Genomic DNA, 18,853 nt, shown 5'->3' with positions numbered 1-18,853 from the left:
CAGCTTTTTCTGTACTACTTTCTCCTCAAGATACTGTTAACATTTATTTAAACAATGGTAGTGAAATAAGATTAACATTTTTTGAGAATTTCATGATAACCCTTGACATAATTGAACATTAAAACCTTGCAGAGCCAAGTTTATAGATACTAGCTTTAAACAAAAGCGTTGTTTCAATAACTATTTTGTTGAAGGAATTTGGTCAAGAAAGTTTTCTAAGTACATTTTTTTTTCATGTAAGACTCTCTCTAATTTTTCTTTTGATACATCTACCTCCTTGTCCCAAATAATTAATGAAAAAAACATAATAAAAATGTCTGCATCTTCTATTCTTGCCCCTAGGGGCCATTAGTTGAAGCATCTGATTCTGACTTAACATCTTACAGACCAGGAGTTGACAAAAGTTGTGAAGTGCTAAAGAGTAAATATTTTAGGCTTTACGGGCCACATGGTCTCTGTCACATATTGTTCTTTGTTTTAATTTTGGTTTGGTTGTGTTTACAAGCCTTTCTAAATGTAAAAATGATGCTTAACTCAGAGGCATACAAAAACAGGAAGCCAGCCATGTCAGCAGAAGTTTGTAACTCTTGTTACAAACTTAAGGATGAACATGTGGAAATTAGCATTATATTCAAGGTCATATAACTGGTTAGTGGTGAGGAGAGCCACCAGAACCCTAGATTTTTAGGCCAATCATTTTCCCCCCTTCTATCTCTTATATAAATTTTACCATCTTCCTTCTGGTTGCCATTCTGATTATTATATTGCATTTTTAAGCCACTATGAAACCTCTCTTTTTATTCTCTCTAAGCTTCAAATTTATATACTTGTTTGAATCTGTTTTTTTTTTTTTTTTGCTGCTTGAATGTAAGAACAGTATAAATGGTTGTTTAAATAAAATGCTTAATCCAAAGAGTTGGCATGTTTAAATTGGAATGCAGGAGATGTGTTAAATTTTAGACTATTATAACAGAAGCTTCTTTTTTGTTTTGTTTTATTTATTTGTTGTTGAAACTTTGGCTTTAAGACTTTTCATGTGTATGTTTTATGACTTAATTTTTAAAGCTGTTGTAACTGCTTTGGCCTTTGATAGCATTGTTATAGATTAATCTGTTTTAGATTTTTGTAATGTTTATATTTTAAGATGTATTTGAAATGATTACATTAAGCATTCTTTGTGCTTAAAATTATTTTATTTTTTAGGACGCATGGGGATAAATTTCCATCATCCAGGAACAGATAATATTATGGCACTTAACAGTAAGTCTTCATATGAAATATTCTATGAAATTATCAGTCAAGTTTGCAGCATGTCATTTCTACATTCTTGATTGTTGGTTACGTTTTAACCTTCCACTGAATGTAGTATAGACCATTGTTTTGTACTAGTGGTTCTCAAAGTGTGGTCCCTGGACCAGCAGCATCAGCATTGCTTGGGAGCGTATTAAAATCTCAGGCCCCATGACAGGGCTATTGAATCAGAAACTTAAGGATGAGGCCCAGAGGTCTGTATTTTAACAAGCCTGTGTGATTGTGATTCAAGCTAAAGTTTGAAAATTGCTTATTCAAACCAGGGTTGGCAAACTATAGCTCTGCAAGCTGAATCTGTTTTTGTAAATGAAGTTTTTTTGGAATATAGCCACATTCATTCATTTATGGATTGTCTGTGGCTACTTTTGTGCTACAAAGGCAGAGCCCACAAAGGCCAAACCATCTGACCCTTTACAGAAAATGTTTGCCAACTCCTGCTCCATACCATTGGGTTAGAGGAATGAAGAGGTAGGTGAAGGGAGAGAGGAAGTGGGGTAGAGAATGTAATGTGAATGAATAAATCAACTTATTTATACATAACTCAGAATTTTTTCATTGTGATAGATAGCCAGGTATTTCAAGCTGGACATCCAGGCATCTCCCATTAATGGAATTTGCGTGGTATATGTGTCAGCAGCTTTACAGGTTTGAAACAGTTTTGTCAGTTTAATTGTTGGATCAAGTTCTAAAGCAGCAAAAACTTATTAACCAGGAAGTCATATTAATTAACACCAGAAGAAATATCTGGGTGGCATCAGCTCTCCTTCCTAGTGTCAGTGGATCAGATAGCTTTGCAGAAGAACAGTCTCTAAATGGAAATTTTTCATTTTCAGAAGGACCTATATAAACCATTGAATCTTTTAGAATTTAAGTTTTCTCCTCTAGTAAATGAGTGATATCAGATTGTCCCCTCTCATCTTCCCAGATATACAAGCTGACTCTCAATACACATGGGAGACATACTGAATGAATCTAGGGTTGTGTACAATATTGTTTCTTTCCCTCTTGCTTGAGTAGGTATGTTGAATGTCATTGGAGTTCTTTAGAACAGGTTTTAGGTTATCTCTAAAACATATATTTTACATCTCCTTTGTTCTGACATGCAACCAGTGAGTACTGCTGAGAACCACTGGCAGTGCTTGATGATGCAGGTCTTAAGCCTCTCTGTGCATATTTTTTTCTAGATTGCTAGTATCCCTTCCTTTTGGCGGGATTGAAGGGGAGGTGGTCTTAGAGACAATAAAAATTCCAAAGTATCTACCTCTAATTTTCTAACTTCTAAATGAAAGGTCACTTTAAATTTAGATTATGCTGCCTCTAACTTTTTTTCTAGTGTGATGGGAATTAATGAACATGTTTAACTTGCTGAACTTGTGCAATAATTGTGAAAAGACTTCAGTTAGATTATGGGATTTAAAGTTGAATGTAAAAGAAAAGAACAGTATGGTAGTGTGTCTGCCTGAAGGAATGAGTGTGTATCTCAAAAAGACCTAATTGACATGATGTGAATCCTCTTCTGCAAGAGGGAGAGGATATAGTTTTGTGGTTTTCTGTGGGAAAAAAATGGAGCTAAAATACATTTTTCTTTTTAAAAGCTTTTTATTTTCTTTGGTTTGATTTTCTTTAATTCTCTGCTTTTAAATCCAAGATTTCATTTATGCTCTTTCCATTTTGTTCATGTTGTGCAAATTCCCCTTTTAGCTTCAATTTCTCCAATCCTTGCGAAAAGGGGGCTGATTAGGTAATCTTAAGGATCGTTTTCAGCATGAAGATACTGTTACTCTGTAATTTTTTTTTAAGTACCGAAAGGGCCATTTTGCTGATATCTGTAACAAATGTTGATGAGTTACACATACTTGCAACAGATATCAGAGTGCATCAATCTTTGAATGTCTCTGTGGTTGCTGCCCAAGGTCGAAGAACCTTGTTGTCTTCTTAAAATAAACCAAACAATCAGAGTTTGACGTTTACGTTACATACCATCAGTGTTCTTCCAAAGTTGACTCCAGCTTGAGATGATCTGAACAAAAATATCCTCCATAGTAGGTACTTGTAGGACCTGCAGGCTTTGACAAATTTGCTAGGATAAACCTTGTTTTCCCTTTCATACAGTTGATCCCAGCCCATCTGGTGACTTACATATGTAGCATATGCATAAACATAAACACACCTATCTATTATTTTTGTCTTCTTTTTTAAATATGTATTTATTTTTATATTTTGTAGAGATAAAGTGTTGCTATGTTGCCCAGCCTAGTCTTGAGCTCCTTGCCTCAAGCTATCCTCCCACCTCAGCTTCCCAAAGTGCTGGGATTGGAGGTGTGAACTACCACACCTGGTCTTTCTTTTTATGCCTACCGTTTGTTGCCCTAACACTTTTTGTCCTGTAACTGGTCTATCCTTCCTTTCTCTCAACCATCATGTAGGAATAATTGAGATGGCTGGGCGCAGTGCCTCACACCTGTAATCTCAGCACTTTGGGAGGCCGAGATGGGCAGATCACTCGAGGTCAGGAGTTCGAGACCAGCCTGACCAACATGGAGAAACCCTGTCTCTACTAAAAATACAAAACTTAGCTGGGTGTGGTGGCACATGCCTGTGATCCCAGCTGCTCAGGAGGCTGAGACAGGAGAATCACTTGAACCCAGGAGGCAGAGGTTGCAGTGAGCCGAGATCACACCACTGCACTCCAGCCTGGGTGACAGAGTGAGACTCCGTCTTAAAAAAAAAAAAAAGGAATAATTGAGAAGAAGTAACAAATCCTGAAATCCTGAAACACTGTTAACTCAGAATTTGTGATTATCGGAAGGGACTAGGTTGAAGTTGAGCTGTATTTTCAGAAAAGAAGGGATTGGCTAAGAAAATTATAGCAAATTGAGGCAGTTTAAATTTTTTTAAAAAAGAAAATGTGAGTCAGCTGTAGTTCTTTCTTTCTTACCCTTTTTTGCTATGTGAAATTTGTGCTTCCTAGGTCTCTATGGAAAGCTGCCATTCATTATGTTTTCCAAAAAATCTTCCATCCTTTTTTTACTTTCTTGACCTCACCAAAACCTGTCTCCTAAAGATATGGTCTCAGTTCTCCTGTCTTTATGGGAAAGATAGATGTCATTATATACATTGTTCTCAGTACTACTTTCCAGCTTTGAATTGGCCAAGTTCCCAGTTTTTGGTGTTCCTATGGCATGCCCTCCAGTTATACCTTCCTCCGAGAATCACCACTGCTCACGTCATCTAGAAGACAGAAAATGAAACTTGGAAGAGAAAGATAGGATACCACTATGGAAGATAAATAGGAGTTACCAGTAAACCTTCAGACATTTAAGGTGTGGAAAAATTGGCAAGGTTTGTGTAAACCAAAGAGTCTACTGATTTTTCCTGTTCAAGACCATGAATCTATTAATAATAAGAATTGGCAGGCCAGCCTTTATGGAGGAACCCAAGAGGCACATTCCAAATTTTGGCCTTTCTCAAAATATTAGGTCTTCAAGTATTACAGAATATAGAAGGGGAGGTAGGGGGAAGAAACTCCAATCCATCAGTAAGACCTGCCACTTGTCCAATATTTCCAAAATAAAGTTAGTTCTGAAGCAGTATACCCCTTCCACTTAATCAGGTAATATAATTTTTTCTTAACTGTTTAATAATTCTGCCCATTATATTTTAATCTTCCTTACTTTTAAATGAAAACACTTGACATTTGCATAATATATTTTAATTTTTCCCACTGAAGAAAGAAGGCTGCTAAGAGTTCTAGCTACGTATGTAGTGGTAGTTCTACCATCCATATTTTTCTAATACTAATAGTAGCTTGTGTTTCCTTTTTCTTTTTCTTTTTTACATTCTAGGTCAGGGATGTCCAACCTTGTGCCTTCCCTGGGCCACCTTGGAAGAATAATTGTCTTGGGCCACAAATAAAATACACTAACATTAATGATAGCTGGTGAGCTTAAAAAAAAAAATCACACACAAAAAAATCTCATAGTGTTTTAAGAAAGTTTACGAGTCTGTGTTGGGCCGCATTCGAAGCCGTCCTGGGCCACATGTGGCTTGCGGGACAGAGATTCGACAAGTTTGTTCTAGGTGTAGAGTTGGTTTAGCATTCGTGGTTTTGTGTAGGATTGATGCCTGACTTGGTGACTTTTCCTCTATTATGTTGATCCTTTGAAAAGGATACTGGTGCCTCCATGATTCATCACATGAACCAAATTTATGTTCAAAATCAGCATGCCTAGTCTTTACTCCATTTGACTGGTCAGTTCCTCTTTTTCCAAGTAGAAAATGGGCTTGGGAAAACAGAATATTGGAATATGGGAAAACAAAATATCGGAAAGTTGCTTGATAGGTACAAAAGTAGAAACTGGGAGTAGTGTTTCTTAAGGAATAGTATCATTCAGTTCTAGGAAGATGTCTTTGAAGCAGGCTGGAAAGCATGTGAAACCTGAAGATGCAGCAGTGAATTAGCAAAGCCAAAAGCGTCTTCTGGAGTTGGGTAGATCCTATTCCCCCTTTACAAGCTATATGGCCTTGAGGCCACATTCTTAACTCCTCTTTGCCTCTGATTTCTTCACCTGTAAAATGGAGAGAGAAATCAGTAAAGTGGTTATATATATATTTTATAAAGCTTAGTATAGTGCCTGATTTGTAGATAATGCTCATATGAGCTGCTATTGTGAATGCTTGCAACAGCCTTATTATTACCTTTAAAGATCTTTCTTTCTTTACATATTAGTTTCCAAAATACAAGTTTATCTCACATTGGTTACATTTAGATAGATGCTTTCCTGATAGAATTTAAGACAGCACACCTGTAAGTCATTTGGTTACATTTATGTATTTATTTGGAGACAGAGTCTCACTCTGTCATCTAGGCTGGAGTGCAGTGGTGTGATCTCAGCTCATTGTAATCTCTGCCTCTTGGGCTCAAGCGATTCTCCTGAATCAGCCTCCCGAGTAGCTGGGACTACAGGCACACGCCACCATGCCTGGCTAATTTTTTGTATTTCTAGTAGAGATGGGGTTTTGCCATGTTGCCCAGGCTGGTCTCGAACTCCTGAGCTCAGGCAATCCACCTGACACGGCCTCCTGAAGTGCTAGGGTTACAGCTGTGAGCCACCACGCCCGGCCACGTTTAGATAGGTACTTTCCTGATGGAATCGAAGACAGCACACCTGTAAGTCATCACATAAGCTAGCGTAGCTGTATTGAGATATGATTCCATTTGTTTTTGTGTGAATCTTTTTCTCTGGATGAAATACTTTCTATCTATTACTTGACTTTGGAACATGTAATCACGCACCGTCTTTGGACCCTACAGGCCTTTCTCAGTTGTTAAATATTTTGTGATGTTGGCACTTTAAAAAGTGTCACATGCTGCTGTTTGGAACGTATTAATAAAATGATACAGCCACTTTGGAAAACAATTTGACAGTTTCTTGCAAAGTTAAATATACAACTATCATATGATGCAGGAGTTCTCCTGGGAATTTACCCAAGACAAAAAATGAAAATGTATGTCCACATAAAGATATGTATGCAAATATTCAAAGCCGCGTTGTTCTTAATAGCCAAAAATTGTAAATAAACCAAATGTCTCTCAACTGGAGAATGGATAAACAAATTGTGGTACATCCATACAATGGAATACTATTTGGCAAATAAATAGGAATGAACTATTAATACATGCAGCAACATAAATGACTGTCAAAATAATTTTGCTAAGTTAATGGCCGGGCGCGGTGGCTCAAGCCTGTAATCCCAGCACTTTGGGAGGCCGAGACGGGCGGATCACGAGGTCAGGAGATCGAGACCATCCTGGCTAACATGGTGAAACCCCGTCTCTACTAAAAAATACAAAAAACTAGCCGGGCGAGGTGGCGGGCGCCTGTAGTCCCAGCTACTCGGGAGGCTGAGGCAGGAGAATGGCGTAAACCCGGAAGGCGGAGCTTGCAGTGAGCTGAGATCCGGCCACTGCACTCCAGTCCGGGCGACAGAGCGAGACTCCGCCTCAAAAAAAAAAAAAAAATTTTTTTTTGCTAAGTTAAAAAGCTAGACAAAAGAATACATATTAGATGATCCTGTTAATATAAAATTCTGGAAAATGTAAACTAATCTAGTGTGAAAAAATACAACAACTTCAAGAAAGGAATTTTTGTAGTAACATTGTCTTCTTTTTTCAGAGGACAAAAGTGAAGGCTTAGATCTTGGAGAAGAAGTCATGTGTAATGATGGCATCTAGTTGAGCAAGTTTCTGAGTCTCCTTAAGCCTTTGTTTGAAAACCTGTAAGTGGGCAGTTAGGATATTTACTCTCATTGTTTTTGTGAGATTCAGATGAAGTAAGGCACATGTATAAATAAGGTATTATTACTGCTACATTTGGGAAGTAGGAAGCATAGTCTCACTCAGAGAAGATACTTTCAGAGAGTTACTTTTTTTGTTGTTTTTAAAGATGATAGCTTTGTAATATAACAGAGATTCAATCTTGTTTAAATTAAAAGTTTTCCTGCGATTCCTTTTCCGAGGTCTTTGATGTTATAATTAGAGTCTGTTACAAGTTATAAGGAGATAAATAAGAATTCTGAAGTACCACTTCCCCTCTGACAAGGAAAGATGATTGTTTACCCTCACTCTTCCATATCAAAGTATGTAACTTCACAAAATTGAAGATTCCTAGAATGAAACCTAAGTCATTTGAAGACTTAAACTTTTGATATCTTTCTGCGTTATTTTTTCTATAGCTCATGAATTGGTATATAAACATTTTGATATCTTAAGCCAAAAAAAGACACTCACCTCTTTAGAAGCTCTGAGGTCATTGATTGTTAAACAACATATACATAGCTGATACACCAAGAAACTTGGAACTTTAGGTTATTCTGTTTTCCATATTTTTTCCCACATTTTCCCCTTATTAATGCCTTGAAAGCATTTTAGAACTTTTTGCTCGTATTTCTATTTGAACTGAAGGCTGCCAGTGCATTTGTTGAATCAAAAGAGGCAATGTGAAAGGGCATTGACATGAACATTTGTGTTGAGTAGCGACTCCTGTGTGGCTGCAGAGCCTCCTCTTCCCCCTCCTTTTTATCCTCTGCTGGGAGTGAACTCCTTGGGGAGAGGCTCAGCTGAGAGGAAGTGGCAGAGAGGGAGCTGAGCACATGATGCCAGAATGGGAATAGAGCCAGCTTTGCTAGAATTCCAAACGGAATTTTCCAAAATTTGAAGAACACATTGTTGTTTCTGTATCCACTGTGAGTGGATATAAGTAAATAATTTCTTGGTAGCATAAAAAAGTGTAGTAAAGGAATTATTTTGAGATTCTCAGATTAAAGACATTTTGTCTGAGAATTCTGAGCTTTTTGAAGACAAGATTCAGACTTTCTGTTTCTGTCTGAACAGGTTTCTATCTGAACAGGTTTAGAAGTAAAACTAATGTATGGTTGTGCTATGAATACGTTGTAAAGGATGGCTAATTTAAAAATGAAAACATTAGAAGGATAAGTAATGTTCCATGACTTCTAAGTACTCAAATTTCAAAACATTCTAGTTGGATGCTGCACATGAACGTGGTAAGGGACCTAAGAGATTGTTTTGTTTTGACCTTTTCATTTTACAGTTGGGAAGCTGAGATTCAAAAGGCTATGGGAATTGGCCAGGGTGATATGGAGCTAGGAGCAGAACCTCTTGCCTTGTGGTTGAGGGTGGTAACTTTTGCTTTAGATACTTAATTATTACAAGTGGTTACATTATTATTATTATTATTTACTACCTTAACGCAAACATGCAAATTCGGTGTCTTTGGGAAAATAGTTTTTCTATTGTTATTATTTGTCACCTTGTTTGTGCTCTGAATGCTTAGTAAATTCTCTTTTCCTGAAAAATAGAATAGTAAACCTAGTCTACATGGCCCGATATTGAATACTGTCAATAAGTGAAGTCTGAAATGTTTTTGACTGACTTTATTGCATTTTGGAAGAAGTTCTTTGTATTTGTGAATGTCTCTAAAGTGACAGTATTGGGTAGTTCTAACCAAATAAGGAGGATACAGAAAACTGAAAATTTACTTACTTTTCCCTGTGGACTTCCCTGTTTTCTCCACTTGTGTAGGCAGTGGAAACTGGACTTCACATTTATAGCACTCACCCCACTTGTAATTAACTATTTAATGTTGGTGGTTTTCTTTAATGTGTATGCTTCAAGAGGGCAGAGACTAGCTTTTATTCACAGTTGGTCCCTGGCTTCAAGTATAATGCCTGGCCTGTTGAATAGGCACTCAATATGGATGATCAGAAGAGAGGGAAGGAGGGGTGGGAAAATATCTCAGTGTGACTGTGAAAAGCACAGTCTAGCAGTCTTAGAGAATATCCAGTCCACCTTAATTTCTGTCTAAAAGAGCTGCTTTAATTCTTCCTTTTGAAAGATGGTTATAACACATATAGATCTAGCAATGAACAGTTTATGAAGTGGTCTCCCAGACCTCTGTGCTGTTGTAATGCTTACTATGGTTTTTCCAGAACATGGAAAAAAATCCACTTTTTTTGAGCACCAACTTTACCCCAGGACTATTCTCTTATCTGGACAAAACATGGCCATATGATAGAGTAGTGTGTGAAACTGAAATGCAGTTTTTTCCCCTTTTCAACTTTTAGGTTCAGGGGGTACATGTGCAGGTTTATTACATGGGTAAATTGCATGTCAGCAAGTTGCTAATGTCATACAGCCAGCAAATAGCTGTATAAGGTTTAGACACACAGATTATTCTGCCAACCAGTTCCTAATCCAGTGTGATTTTTACTCTTTTGGATTTTCCCAAAAAGTAACTTGGGTTTCGTTTAACTCCTTTGTAACAATTAAATAAATAATACTTTATTGATTGTGGAGTGTCAATATACTTCCACACATGTTCAGTGTTACTTTCAGAACATAGTCCCCCTCAATAGCAGCAGGAATTTTAAATGCCTTGTTCTCTTTATTACCCTCCACACACATACACTTTTGTTATATGACTAAAGTTTTGTGTTTTTCTTGTTGTTGTTTTGTTTTTTTCAGCTGAATATAGTAGAAACAGTGCAGTTTGGGGTAGGGAAGCAGACAGATCTGAGTTTAAACCCAGAATCCATCACTTATTTGCCACGTGACTTTGTGGCAAGTTACCTGTGTCTTTTATTTTTTATTTTATTTTTTTATTTTTTTGTAGAGACAGGGTCTTGTTATATTGCCCAGGCTGGTATTGAACTCCTAGGCTCAAAAGATCCTCATGACTTGGCCTCTCAAAGTGCTGTGATTACAAATGTGAGCTACTGTACCGAGCCTGTGTCTTTTATTTTAAATGGACAGTTTAACCCCTCTTTACAAATGGTGAGGTTAAGTGTGTAGTGCTCCTATTACCATATCTGGCAAGAAATACACACCAAGGCTGGGTGCAGTGGCTCACGCCTGTACTTCCCAGCACTTTGGGAGGCTGAGGCAGGTGGATCACCTGAGGTCTGGAGTTCAAGACCAGCCTGGCCAGCATGGTTAAACCCCGTCTCTAGTAAGAATACAAAAATTATTTGGGCATGGTGGTGCATTCCTGTAATCCCAGCTACTTGGGAGGGTGAGGCAGGAGAATCACTTGAACCCAGGAGGAGGAGGGTGCAGTGAGCCGAGATCACACCACTGCACTCCAGCCTGGGCAACAGAGTGAGATGCTCTCTGGCCAAAAAAAAAAAAAAAAAACAGAGAAAAAAAGAAGTAGTACACACCAAACAAATGTTAGTCTTTGTTTCTTCCCTATTCTACCCCCCTTTCCTTTGTTTCCTTTTGAGTTCACACTAATTCTCAACCCCAGATGTATAATCAAAACAGGAGCCAAAATAGAAAACACCCATGCCTGAGAGACTGTAATTTCATTGGCCTAGAGTGAAATCTGGTTGGGGGTAGAGGGTGGGCTAGGGATATGGAAAGGACCAGAATTGATGTGTGTCTATCTTTATTTGAGGATGAAGGAATCAAGTAGTATAGGGACTATGCTGTGCATATCCTAGTGTTCTTTCTTTTCCCTCAAGACTCGGTCTGCCTTTACTGTTCCCTGAAAGTTTTCCCAAGTCCAGTTCAGAAGAGGAAGGTGTTTTTGAAGGATCAGGGGAGGGCTGATAGGAATGAGCAGCGTCTCTATGCTACTGTAGCCCTTCCCAAATATCCAGGTGAATTCCTTGACGTAACTTCTGCGAAGGAACTCTCTTTCCCACATGAGAGGAGCCTTGTTGATAGAGAGAAGACAGCACTGACCAAGGGGCCCAACCTTTGGTTCAGCTTAGGCTCCTGAACACACCAGCACCCATTTTGTTTACCTTCTCTTCTTTCTGTATTATTCCTTATATCATCTGAGAGTTCAGAAATGTAGAACTAGCAAGTATTGGCTATCCTGAACAGTGTAGGAATTGAGTCTTTATATAAAATTGTAGAAATCTCATGAGATTTTTGGCATACTGGTTCAGAGAAGATGGTTTGTTGAAAACAGATGCCAGGTATTTGAGTGTATACCACTGTAGTAAGCAATTTCAGACCTGAATTGGACGGATTGATCAGTATAAAATACAAAATACTCTGTTGTGTAATTACAGTTCTTGTAACTTTCTTCTTTCTCTGTCTTCCTCCTTCCCTCCCTCTCTTTCTTCCTCTCTCCCTCCCCTCCTTTCATTCTCCATCTTTCTCTTTCTTCCTTCTTTTTTCTCTCTTTCTTTCATCAGCTACTGTTTGATTTAGCAATGTGCTACTGAAATAAAAGCAAGGTGGTAATTACTCTTAGTGGAATGCCATCAGGTCACGAGTATGAGGGTGCATAAACATCACCTGATGTAAGTGAGTGTGGATGCCCACTCTCTCTTGTAAGGTATAGTAGTATTATGTAGAGGGATTCTTTACCTAGTTTGTTTCCAGAGATGCCTTGTCTGATATATACATTTTCAATTATCTTTTTCTGTTTTGATGAGGAATTTAGGAAATGAACTTGGAAATTCTAGAGTGATTACTTTGATAACATGTTATATATTGAGAAATTGTATTAGTATCTTATATGTTAAATGTAATTTAGAAAGTAAAGTAATACTAAGTATGTGGGGATGCTGAAATGTGGTATAGCAAAGCCTTGAGCTTGCATTTTGTACAAGATGGGAAGAAGAATAATAGAGGAAATGGACAATGTGGACTAGGGGTTTCCCAGGGAGTAGAAGAGACTAGATGTCAAGACATGCGGGTATCAAGATTTTTATACTCTCTGAATAGGTGTTTACTTGTAATGATAATGCTGCAAGAGTAGGTTGAATTGGGATTACTGGAATGTATGGGTCTGAGGTATGGAATAGTGAGAATAGTGAGAATAGTAGAGAAATCCCATCTCTACCAAAAATACAAAAATTAGCTGGGCATGGTGGCATGCACCTGTAATCCCAGCTACGCGGGAGGCTGAGACAGGAGAATTGCTTGAATCTGGGAGGCAGAGGTTGCAGTGAGCCAACATCACATCACTGCACTCCAGCCTGGGCAACAAGAGTGAAACTCCATCTCACAAAAAAAAAAAAAAAAAAGAGGAAAGAGGTTTAGTTGACTCACAGTTCTGATGGCTGACATCTAGTCTCTTATAATCATTGCATCTTACAATCATGGCAGAAGGGGAAGCAAACATATCCTTCACATGGCAACAGTCGAGAGAAGTGCCAAGCAAAGAGGGGAAAGCCATTTATAAAACCATCAGATCTCGTGAGAACTCACTTCACTATCACGAGAACAGCAGCATGGGGGTAACCGCTCCAGTGATTCAATTACCTCCCACCGGGTTTCTCCCATGACACATGGAGATTATGGGAACTACAATTCAAGATGAGATTTGGGTGGGGACACAGCCAAACCATATCAGCTATTTAGAAAGAAGTTTGGAAAAAACACACTAGAATAGGCTGAAGAGACTTGAAGCAAGCCTCTTTATTCTTTTATCTCATACTTTTTATCTCATAATATCTTTATTAAGGCATTCTAGCAGAACCAAGTAAAACACTTTTCTATTAGTTCCAGAAATAATTCGTGCTTTGCTTAAGATACCTGTAGGTTTCTCTGTAAGATATTGAAAACAGTGAAACAGGATGTTGCAAAAGTTCAGTTGGTGAGAATACAGGATAGATTTTCTTAGGTTCCGAATAACAACTGAATTTTCTGACCAATCCACAAAAATACCTATAGGTATGTTTCATTTTATTGTGCTTCACTGTATCATGCTTCAGTAGAATTTTGTTTTTTATAAATTCCAAGTTTGTGGCAATAGTTATGCTGTTTTTCTAACAGCATATGCTCACTTTTTTTCCCTCTATATCATATTTTGTTTTTTTTTTTTTTGAGACGGAGTCTTGCTCTGCCACCCAGACTGGAGTGCAGTGGCCGGATCTCAGCTCACTGCAAGCTCCGCCTCCCGGGTTTACGCCATTCTCCTGCCTCAGCCTCCCGAGTAGCTGGGACTACAGGCACCCGCCTCGTCGCCTGGCTAGTTTTTTGTATTTTTAAGTAGAGACGGGGCTTCACCGTATTAGCCAGGATGGTCTCGATCTCCTGACCTCGTGATTCGCCCGTCTCGGCCTCCCAAAGTGCTGGGATTACAGGCTTGAGCCACCGCGCCTGGCCCATATTTTGTTAATTCTCACAATATTTTAACCTTTTTTGTTATTACTGTGTCTGTTAATGGTGATTTGTGATCAGTGATCTTTGATGGTACTATTTTATTTTATTTTATTTTTTTGAGACAGAGTCTGACTCTGTCTGCCCAGGCTGGAGTGCAGTGGTGCAGTCTCAGCTTACTGCAACCTTTGCCTCCCGGGTTCAAGCGATTCTCATGTGTCAGTCTCCCAAGTAGTTGGGACTACAGGTGTGCGCTGCCATGCCTGGCTAATTTTTGTATTTTTTAGTAGAGACAGTGTTTCACTATGTTGGCCAGGCTGGTCTCAAACTCCTGACCTCAGGTGATTCACCTGCCTTGGCCTCCCAAAGTGCTGGGATTACAGGCATGAGTCACCGTGTCCGCCTTGATGTAACTATTGTAGTAGTTTTGGGATGCCATGAACTGCGCTTGTAGGAGATACAAACTTAATTGATAAATATGTTTGTCTGCTCCACCAGCCGACCATTCTACTGTCTCTCTCCCTCTCCTCGGACCTTCCCATTTTCTGAGACACAACATTGAAATTAGGCCAATTAATAACCCTAAAATGGCCTCTAAGTGTTCAAGTGAAAGAAAGAGTTGCTTGTCTCTCACTTTTAATCAAAAACTAGAAATGATTAAGCTTAGTGAGGAAGGCATATTGAAAGCTGAGACAGGCTAAAAGCTAGGCCTCTTGTTCTAGTTAGCCAAGTTGTGAATGCAAAAGGAAAAGTTCTTGAAGGAAATTAAAAGTGTTATTCCAATGAGCACACTAATGGTAAGAAAGTGAAATAGCCTGATTGTTGCTGTGGAGAAAGTTTTAGAGGTCTGAATTAAAGATCAAACCAGCCATAACTTTCCCTTATGCCAAAGCCTAGTCCAGAGCAAGGCCCTAACTCTTTTCCATTCTATGAAGGCTAAGAGAGGTAAGGAAGCTGCACAAGAAAAGCCAGAAGCTGGCAAAGGTTGGATCTTGAGGTTTAAGGGAAAAAGCCGTGTCCATAACATAACAGTGCAAGGTGAAACAGCAAGTACTGATGGAGAAGCTACAGCAAGTAACTTACCCAGATTTAGTTAAGATAGTTGGTGAAGGTGACTACCCTAAATAGCAGATTTTCAGTGTAGGTGAAACAGCCGTCTATTGGAAGAAGATGCCATCTAGGACTTTCATAACTAGAGAGGAGAAGTCAGTGCCTGGCTTCAAAGGATAGGCTGACTCTCTTGTTAGGGGCTAATACAGCTGGTGGCTTTGAGTTTAAGCCAATGCTTATTGACCATTCTGAAAATCCTAAGACCCTTAAGAATTATATTAAATCTACTTTGCCTGTTCTCCGTGAATAGAACGACAAAGCCTATATGACAGCACATCTGTTTAACAACATGGTTTACTGAATATTTTAAAACCACTGTTGAGACCTGCTGCTCAGAAAAAAATACTCCTTTCAAAATACTACTATTCATTGACAATGCACCTGATGGAGATGAACCGGGCAGTAATGTTTTCATGACTGCTAACACATCATCCATTCTACAGCCCGTGTATCAAGGTATAATTTATACTTCTAAGCCATCTTGTTTAAGAAATACGTTTTGTAGGCCAGGAGTGGTGGCTCATGCCTGTAACCCAGCACTTTGGCGGGTGGATCACCTGAGGTCGGGAGTTTGAGACCAGCCTGGTCAACATGGTGGAACCTCATCTCTACTAAAAATACAAAAATTAGCCATGAATGGTGGTACATGCCTGTAATCCCAACTACTTGGGAGGCTGAGGCAGGAGAATCGCTTGAACTAGGGAGACAGAAGTTGCAGTGAGCTGAGGTCATGCCACTGCACTCCAGCCTGGGCGACAGAATGAGACTCTGTCTCAAAATAAATAAATAAATAAATACATACATACATACATACATACATACATTTTGTAAAGCAATACTTGCCATAGATTGCACTTCCTCTGTTGAACCTAGGCAAAGTTGAAAAGCTTCTAGAAAAGATTCTTTATTTTAGAGGCCATTTAGAACTTTTGTGATTCATTGGAGGAGGTCAAAATAACATTAACAGGAATTTGAAGAAGTCAATTCCATTCCTCATGGACAACTTTGAGGCGTTCAAAATGTCAGTAGAGAAAGTCACTGCAGATACAGTGTAAATAGCAAGAGAACCAGAAGTGGAGTCTAAAGATGTGACCAAATTGTTATAATCTCATGGTGACACCTGATGGATGAAAAATTGCCTCTTATGTACAAGTAAAGAAAATGGTTTCTTAAGGTGGAGTCTACTTGACGAAGACGCTGTGAACATTGTTGAAATGACAGCAAAGGATTTAGATATTACGTACATTTAGTTGATAAAGCTGTTGCAGGGTTTGAAAGGATTGAATCCAGTTTTGAAAAACATCCTGCTATAGGTAAAATGCTCTCAAACATTGCATGCTACAGAGAAATATTTCGTGAAAAGAACAGTCAATCAATGTGGCAAACCTCACTGTCTCTTTTTTTATGATATTGCCTCAACCACCCCAAACTTCAGCACCCACTACTCTGATCAGTTAGCAACAATCCACATGGAAGGAAGACCTTCCACCAGCAAAAAAAAAAAAAAAGAAGAAAAAAGTGATAACTCGCTGAATGCACTGAATGCACAGATGATCATTGAGATTTTTAGCAATAAAGTATTTTTTATTTTTTTAATTTTTTCGAGATAGATTCCTGCTCTGTCACCCAGGCTGGAGTACAGTAGCATGATGATGGCTCACTGTGTAGCATTGAGCTCCTGGCCTCAAACAATCCTCCCACCTCAGCCTCTTAAGTAGCTGGGGCTACAGTTATGAGCCACTGTGCTGGGCAACAATAAAGTATTTTTTAAATTAAGTTATATACATCTTTTTTTTTTTTTTTTTTGAGACAGAGTCTCGCTCTGTCACCTAGGCTGGAGTGCAGTAGGGCGATCTAGGCTCACTGCAAGCTCCGCCTCTCTGGCCCACACCATTCTCCTGCCTCAGCCTCCCAAGTAGCTGGGACCACAGGCGCCCGCCACTACACCCGGCTAATTTTTTGTATTTTTAGTAGAGACAGGGTTTCACCATGTTAGCCAGGATGGTCTCGATCTCCTGACCTTGTGATCCGCCCGCCTCGGCCTCCCAAAGTGCTGGGATTACAGGCGTGAGCCACCACGCCCAGCTATATATCATTTTTTAAGACATAATGCTACTGTACACTTAATAGACTACAGTATAATCTAAACGTAACTTGTATGCACTAGGAAATAAAAAAATTGTGTGACTTGCTTTACTGTGATATTTGCTGTATTACAGTGGTTTGGAACCCTAAGACTGTAATATCTCTGAGGTATCCCTGTATTTTAATTCATAAAATAACAGTTTTAAGTGTAATAATTAGTAGAAAACAGTAATGCTCTGTTAGTAATAATGAAATAAAATTTAAAAAAGAAAATTGGGGTGAGAAGTTTATTTTCTTAAATTTTGGATTGTGATGCTGAAAAACAGGATAATGGAGCCTGTAAAAATTCTGAAGATAATTTCTGGGTACTTTCAAGGTCTTTCTAGATTTGAAATACTGATTCTTCAGTCTTACTGGTAAAAGTGAGGGTTTTTCAAATGTTTACCAACTGGTGAATGGATAAATTGTAGTTTGTCCATACTATGAAATACTACTCAGCAATAAAAAGAAACAAAATGCTTATACATGTAACAGCATGAATTAATCTCAAAAACATGCTAAGTGAAGGAAGTCAAACATATTGGTTTCATTAATGTGAAATCATAGAAAAGGCAAACAAAACTATGGTGAGAAGGGAGATTAATGCTTGCCAGGAACCATGAGTTAGGGGAGGGGATCAACTGCAAAAGCACGCAAAGAAATTTTCAAAGGTGTTGAACTGTCATATCTTGATTAGAATGGTGGTGGTTATATGTCTATATATAATTATCAAAATTAATCAGATCGTATACTTAAAGTGGATAAATTTTATTGACTGTAAATAATATCTTGACTTAAAGTAGGTGCTTTAGAGCCAGACTAAACCTGGATTCAGTCCCAGCTCTGCTGCTTAGTAGCTGCATAACTTTGGGCCAGTCATCTTCTCTGGACCTTGGTTTGCCCATCTGGAAATGTGTATAATGATAGCTGCCTTGGGAATTAGAAGACATATTAAGTACTTAGCATATGCCTGGAACATGATAAATTATCAGTAAGTTATTATTTTACTTTATGATAGTCATTCTCCTTTATAAAATACCCCAGTAATGCTAGTATTTTGCTTATCGGTCATTAATATTAGTTTTTAGGTTTGCAAATACAATGGAAAGAAGATTTTTCTGAGAAGAATGTGTAAGAGTGAAAGAGAAGGGAAGGAAGGAGTTTTAAGACATCCAAATGCTTAATATGTACAAAACAAAAATAAAACAAATACTTAATGTGAATGTAGCAGATGAATATATATCCTTCCCCTTCAAGCATCTTTTTTACCTACCACTTTCATGTTATTCATGGAGAAATTGATCTTTTCAATTATAACTTGCCTAGTTTGAGAAATGCTATCAAACATCAAACATTGGGTTAAAAGTGTCTTATCTGCCATTGTAAGAAAAAGATATAGGAGGAGCATTTAGAGACAAACCCCAGCGCCCCTGCTGTGTAAGAATTTATATTCTAATGAGGGAAAGGGGGACATTTTGATTCAAACTTTAAGATCTTAACCCATCTTAAGTGAAATTTTTTCTATGACTAATACTCCAAGGCAAGCTGAAAGGGAACATTAGATGTTTGAATAGTTTTACGATGCCTACTGAAATGGTGATTCAAAAAATAAGTTGCAAGGTGTTTCTTAAAAACTGATTTTATCACAAGGAAAGTAATTTTTTTTTT

At 38.3% G+C, this 18,853-nt stretch overlaps 1 protein-coding gene across 7 annotated transcripts in view; it reads left to right on the top strand.

Annotated features, from left to right (window-relative positions):
* CPEB3 (cytoplasmic polyadenylation element binding protein 3) overlaps positions 1–18,853 on the top strand; it is a 255,676-nt gene that overhangs the window by 106,961 nt on the left and 129,862 nt on the right. For all 7 annotated transcript variants that reach the window (XM_033224394.1, XM_033224380.1, XM_033224386.1 and 4 more), the window contains one exon: positions 1,204–1,260. In XM_033224394.1, coding sequence (XP_033080285.1) covers positions 1,204–1,260 — 57 coding nt within the window. The remainder of the gene's footprint in view (positions 1–1,203; positions 1,261–18,853) is intronic.

The sequence above is a fragment of the Trachypithecus francoisi genome, unplaced genomic scaffold (assembly GCF_009764315.1).
Source record: "Trachypithecus francoisi isolate TF-2019V2 unplaced genomic scaffold, Tfra_2.0 Contig01436, whole genome shotgun sequence".
Taxonomy (NCBI): domain Eukaryota; kingdom Metazoa; phylum Chordata; class Mammalia; order Primates; family Cercopithecidae; genus Trachypithecus; species Trachypithecus francoisi.
This window is presented reverse-complemented; position numbering and strand designations above follow the sequence as displayed.